General features: G+C 42.1%; 1 protein-coding gene across 1 annotated transcript; it reads right to left on the bottom strand.

Moving 5' to 3' along the window:
* Positions 1-268: 268 nt before the first annotated feature.
* On the bottom strand, positions 269-1,380 carry LOC100281791 (chlorophyll a-b binding protein 6A). The gene is made up of 2 exons (NM_001154711.1): positions 1,163-1,380; positions 269-1,070 (listed from the first exon to the last, which is right to left on the bottom strand). Exons 1-2 carry the CDS (start codon positions 1,354-1,356, stop codon positions 527-529), a joined length of 738 nt encoding a protein of 245 aa, NP_001148183.1. The 5' UTR covers positions 1,357-1,380; the 3' UTR covers positions 269-526.
* Between the last annotated feature and the right edge of the window lie 5,096 nt (positions 1,381-6,476).

The raw sequence follows: 6,476 nt of genomic DNA, 5'->3' as shown, positions 1-6,476 counted from the left end.
TGTAAGGAGCTGTGGTTGATCATTAACAGAGCGCGTGTGAATTTTACATTTTCATCCCGAATTGGCTGAGTTCGTGGCAGACATAAGAGTTGTTCTACTTGCTACATTGCTTGTAAACTACATAATTAGATCTTTTGGATTACGTTTTGTAACTAGGCTAAGTTGTAACATTTTCTTTTGTCATTTCTAATAAAATCTCAGTAGAGGCTCTCCCTCGTGAATCTTAAAAAAAAACATCGTGTCTAGCTCATGAAATACAATACTTTGTAGTTATCAAAGGTCTCGTATGTATTTTCTCCGTTTTGAGCTAAATTTCCCCTGGTTAGGCTCAGAAATAACCTTGGGATTCAGCTAACAAACCAGTTTATATTTGATACAGACAAGACTACAAGAGTAGCCGCTACTTAATAACATAAGCTTTACATTACGAGGGTTTAATTTCCGGGCGGGAAGTCACCGTCGTCGCTCGTTGTACAGGCAGGGCCTAGTCGTACACAGGAAACAGCAACCAGCAGCTGAGCTGAGCTCAAGGGGAGATTGATCTGGGGATGATGATGTCGCCGATGTTGTTGTGCCACGGGTCGGCGAGGTGGGAGGCGAGGTTCTCCAGCGGGCCGGTGCCGGGGTACGCCGACTGCTGGACGCAGAAGCCGACGAAGGCCAGCATGGCGAGGCGGCCGTTCTTGATCTCCTTGAGCTTGTACTCCTCGAACTTGGCGGGGTCCTTGGAGAAGCCGAGCGGGTCGAAGGCGCCGCCGGGGTACTTCTTCTTCTCGGGGTCCTTCTCCATGGTGCGCTGGTGCTCGGCGAAGGCGATGGCCACGAACTCGATCACCAGGATGGTCGGCAGCGTGCCCCACGGCACCGGGGCGCCCAGGTACGTGGCCTGCCCGCCGGGGACGGCCGCCCACTCCTGCGCCTTCACCCAGTTGCCCAGGCCCAGAGCTTCCGGCACCAGGATCCCGGGGACGGCAAGCATGGCCCAGCGGCAGTGGTACACCTCTGACTCCTTGAACCGCTCGAAGTTCTCCGGCACGGTCGCGAGGCCCAGCGGATCGAAGCCGAAGTCCCTGTATGTCAACACTCGTCAGAGAGACAGGGAGAGCAGAGCACGCCGTTGTCACTCGATCAGTCGCTAGCTAGCCTGCTTCTGCTTGCTTACCCGGGAGAGGAGCCGTCGAGGTGGGCAGGGCGTGGCTGGCCGGGCATCCACTCCGCGGACATGGTGACGCGGCCAGAGGTGGTGGCGTTGGCGCAGAACGGCGCCAGGCGGCCGGACCGGGACGACGGCGCCAGCAGGCTGGGCACGCCCACGGCGCTGCAGCTCCTCAGCCCGCTCGACGACGCCATCACCATTGCTGCTTCCGCTGATCCTAGCTGGTCAGGCAGAGAGGGAGGGAGAACAAGTGGCGTTTGAGAGCCGAGTAGAATCTGAGGCTGCTATTAAGAGCGCGAGCGGCCGAAGACGAGGCGGGATGGGGATATCCATAACCCACCCGCCATTGGCTGCGATATCCGTGTGCCCGCGCTCCATTGGGCCACGTAGGATCGAGATATCTTTGGCCAGCCTACCTACCCACGTGGCATGGCCCTTCAACCTCTTGCTGCCAAGCACTCGTCGCCTTGGCCACATATGGAAAGTACGTCTATTATCATGCTTTTCCATCCATAGTGGCATATTGTAAGAGCAACTCTGATAGTTCTGTAAACAACTTCTAAATTTTTATATTTAAAAAATCAATAGAAAATGTTTCTCCATAATATTTTAAATAGACTTGATAAATTTAGTTACTTGCTATCTAATCTTATTTACTCTCCACATTTAGCAACTCGATATGAACTCCATAGACATAGTTACTGTCAATTTCTTCACACTAGCGTGCTCATTTTTTCGCTTTCTCATACACTCAGATAGCCAAGTGCACCACATTCTTTTTTTCTACTTTCCCGCACAGTGAGACAGCTATGTCCAACACGTGTGACACAGGCTTTTTCTGCACCGTTGGACCACTGCTGCCCCATAGGTTGTGCCCACGGATCACCGCTCCTCCACAGGTCGTGTCGACCGACCTTTTCTCCTCCACCCTTTACATCCTCTGCTCTCAACTTTGTCATTAGCCAGACCCGTCGGGGGCAGGCCTACCAAAGCTAAATTCAAAATCGAACTACTCCCTAAATATGATCAACTATTGGAGACCAAGCTATTTTTTACTTTCAATATTTATTTAGCAACTTGCTAAATATGACTTTAACAAGCCATTTTTTAAAGAACTATTGGAGTTTCTCGCAACTAGTATAATGCATATGTGTTGCGAGAACATATAAGAACAAATATTATACTTTATTTTTAGTCAAAAGGTCTAGAAATATATTAGTTAAAAAGGAACTAAACCTTTTTTATACCTCACTCGGTTGCTCGTGCTCCTTTAGCTGGCGGAGTGGTACCATGTGAGAGCGTTGCTCTACATACGGCTTCCTGTCGTATTAGACTTAAGTGGTTTCTCACGATCATTTAGGCTTAGGTGAATTTCATGGACCATCTATAGGATAACGGACCACAAATAAGACGAGAGAAATAGATCTACATGCTTTGCGCGTGACACGAGATAACCATAGAAACTGGTGCTTTATAATAGTAGAAAAAAGTTAACGAAACGAATGACTCTCAAGATAGATCATGTCAGAATTAGATATTGAAGGTACTTACGCAATATATCAGATTATAGATTATATAATCTAGATTATATACGAGATTAAATAATCTAGATCTAGATTAAATAATCTGTGTGTTGGCTATTTGACAATCCACCTTATTGGACCTTTAATTATTGATTTTTTTTCATATGTTGTGTGGCGGAGCAAGAAAAAATAGAAGAAAATGATGACCTCAAGTTGTCATGAGTAATAGGGCTTTTATATAAAAAGTTGAAATAAGTTTGTGTTAAGTAGCTTATGAGATTATGATAATTTGACCACTAAATTATATAATCTACCTAAATAATGAACCTATTTATTTTACATCTATATTATTTAAGTTAGATTATATAATCTGATCAAATTATAAGCTGAAATAAATAGGCCCTTGAATAAGTGCCGTTTTGAGAATACATCACCAAGATTTAAGTAATTTTTTATTACGAATTAAATATTAGGGATGCGTGCACCGACGCACATAGATACTAGATTTAACTCTATGAACACCTTTAAAAGTTTGACCTGACCACATTATCGACGAATACATTGTATACTGTAAAAAACAATGTCACTAAATTTTACAATGAACCATGAAAAAAAAATAAGAGGGCTTACATCACGTCGACAACTTCCAACATGGTGCACAAAATTTAAGTGGTTTGACTATCGTGCCGACCGAAATCCGGCTATGTGAAGGTTGTTAAAATGCTTTCAACTATGTTTCCTTGAGATGAAATTGATCACACTACGAAACAAATGATTCTTAGAGATGACCAATATCAATTTAAGGGCAGTTTTTGGGAACCCCTACCATGCCACTACTTATTAAATGGGGCATAATGGTTGATTTGAAATTTTTTAAAATTGCAAAAATATTAAACCGTTTTTTTGGAATGGATAGGGTCTACTATAGTGCAAATATTAATCTTGCAATTTTCAAAAATATACACCCCTGGATATTGAAACCCATCATCTCTCGTCTCGTGCTAACATCCCTACCACCACATTATGTAGTTACTAGTGAGTTGCTCCTACATTGCTATAGTTTCTATATATCTTATAGATACATGTATCTTGTTTAAATAATATATTTATTCAAACATTATTATATTTTTTAAATGTTTTTCTAATTATTAGTATATATAATTACAATACCTCTTCTATGTATAATATAAATAGGCGTGCACTATAGTAGTAGAGTATGTTTGGTTTGACTCGTGCAAGCAGGGTTTGAAACATGCTATTTGTGCCCCAATTTTTTTGTTTATTCCAACGAGAGGGGCAGCCAGGACGAGCGTTTTGCATGCAAGTGGGAGGAGAAGCCAAGGCGACGCACGAAGAAACTCGTGCATTAAAGGTGTAGTGACTTGTGACCAGGTACAATGTACCATCCTTTTGTTATTTTTCTCCAAAATAGTCATAAATTAAAAGGCTTCAAAGCCCTATTTTTTGTTTATTCCAGCGGGAGGGGCAGCCGAGGGCGAGCGATCCAATCGGTTCCACGAGTGGGAGGAGTAGAGTCAGGCGACGTACGAAGAAACTGATGCACTAAAGGTGTAGTGACTTGTGACAAATATAATATATTGTCCTTTTGTTAGTTTCCTCCAATAATCATAGATGAAAAGGCTTCAACTAATAAACAATTAACTTGAGAAATGATCTAAATTTTTGATAATTGATAAACATGACTGGAGGGCTGGACGAAGGTTGGGATCAGAGTAAGAATGCAAGATGAGATTTTGAATAACTCCCTCCGTTCTCGAATATTTGTTTCCCGCTAGTTTATTTTTGAACTAAAACACGATAAATAAAAAACTAAGGGAGTAGTTTATTGGACTTATTAAGGATCGTGTGGCCATCATAATAGGTTTTGAACATAACGCGTACAAATATTTGAGAATTAATTGATGGTAACGTGGATGAGCCCTTAGCCTTCACGGTTGCATGTTAATATAGGGAAACAACCAACAGATTTACAAGAAATTTGTTACATGTTAACTTATCAGATAAACCAATCTAACAAAACATCTAACAAGATATTAGATATATCTAACAGAATACTAGATATTCCTAACAACCTCCCTCAACGTTAACCTGGTTTTGTGAATAGATTAAGATTGTTCTTGAACATTTGAAAGCTTTGCATGGAAAGGGCTTTAGTAAAACCATCAGCTATTTGATCTTGGGATCGAATAAGTCGAATCTACATCTTTTTCTGTGCAACTCTCTCCCACAGAAAATGAAAATAAATCTCGATATGCTTAACCATTGCATAAAACACTGGATTCTCTAAGAGATAAGTGGCTCCTAAGTTTTCACACCACGGACACAGAGATTGTTCTTGTTTAATTCCAAGTTTTTTTCAAAAAGGACTCAACCCAAATAATTTCTGTTGTTGCATTCGCCAAGGATTTGTACTTAGCTTATGTGTTGGATCTTGCCATCGTAGGTTGTTTTCTAGCACTCCATGAAACAAGGTTGGGTCCAAAGAACATAGCAAACCCACTAGTACAACTTCTGTCATCTACATTGCTTGTCCAATCTGCAGCAGAGAAGGCAGTGACCAGGCTTGATGCTGACTTCCTAATTCTTAAATCACATGAGTACTTGACATAGCGCAATATCCTTTTAACTATAGTCCAATGTGAATAAGTTGGTGAGTGTAAATATTGGTAGACCTTATTAACTAGAAAGGCCAATTCTGGTTGAGTAAGGGTGAGATATTGAAGAGCTCCAACTATGCTTCTGTACTTTGTATCGTCCTTTTATCCAAGAGATTTTTATTCATACCTAGAAAGTTTCTCTGAAACAGATAGAGGAGTAGTTCATGGTTTGCACTTGCTCATACCAACTTTCTTCAGTATATCAAGAGCATATTTTTCTTGAGATAGTATGATCCCACCATTGGTTTTCTTGACTTCTAATAGTCATATAGACGGGGGTGAATAGGCAAACCTAAAATTTATAACTTCAAACAAAACTTAATCCTCTAGTTAGCGGTCAAACAAGATGAATAATGATTCGAGTATGTCCTTTTCTTGTAAATGTGTTGCTTCCAAATAATGCGGAATAAACTCAAAGTAACATGCCTTGGAATCCCTGGTTACCCATAATACTTTGGAATGGAGTTCATGGAACATGGTAAAAAGAAGTACATGGTTACCACGTACATTGGGTCAAGTAACCGGCAATCTAGATGGTGTTCCATGACAACTGGGCATAGGTTCAAAGACACTTGCCATCTCGTGGCTCGTGAAGCGCTGAGGACACTATGCTCGGTCTACTAGGAAGAAGTGGGAACCACCCCATGAGATTCTTTCCATCTCTCCACAAGACCCATCAAGAGTGGAAGGCCTAAGTGCAAGCTTTGAGAGAGCAAAGGCATATTGGAGATCCCACAACAGCATACCTTGTCCTCTATCTGCTTGCCTTGGATGAAAAGTGTGACAAGATAGTCACTCAGTTGCAGAAAAACAACCATGCGAGTAGATAAAGCAGAAAACCTATTACTGCAGTGCCAAAAGGATCTAGTCGATGCCCGAAGTCAGAATGCAGCCACAAGGAACTTGGAAATAATGGCATTCGTTGATGTAACAAGAATTCTAAGAGAAACCATAGTCATCACCAACACTACCAGAATCCGGCTCTTTACCGAGTGCTCGGCTCTTTGCCGAGTGCTTTCTGTCGGGCACTCGGTAAATTCCAGCTCTCGGTAATGACCGTGTTTACCGAGAGTAGGACTCTCGGCAAAGAAACCTTTGCCGAGTGCCAAACACTTGGCG

The sequence above is a fragment of the Zea mays genome, chromosome 5 (assembly GCF_902167145.1).
Source record: "Zea mays cultivar B73 chromosome 5, Zm-B73-REFERENCE-NAM-5.0, whole genome shotgun sequence".
Taxonomy (NCBI): Eukaryota; Viridiplantae; Streptophyta; class Magnoliopsida; order Poales; family Poaceae; genus Zea; species Zea mays.
This window is presented reverse-complemented; position numbering and strand designations above follow the sequence as displayed.

Coding starts and splice junctions, on each gene's coding strand:
- LOC100281791 (NM_001154711.1), bottom strand. CDS start 1,356: ATGGTGATGGCGTCGTCGAGCGGGCTGAGGAGCTGCAGCGCCGTGGGC. Junction 1,071..1,162: donor CTCGACGGCTCCTCTCCCGG/GTAAGCAAGCAG, acceptor GTTGACATACAG/GGACTTCGGCTTCGATCCGC.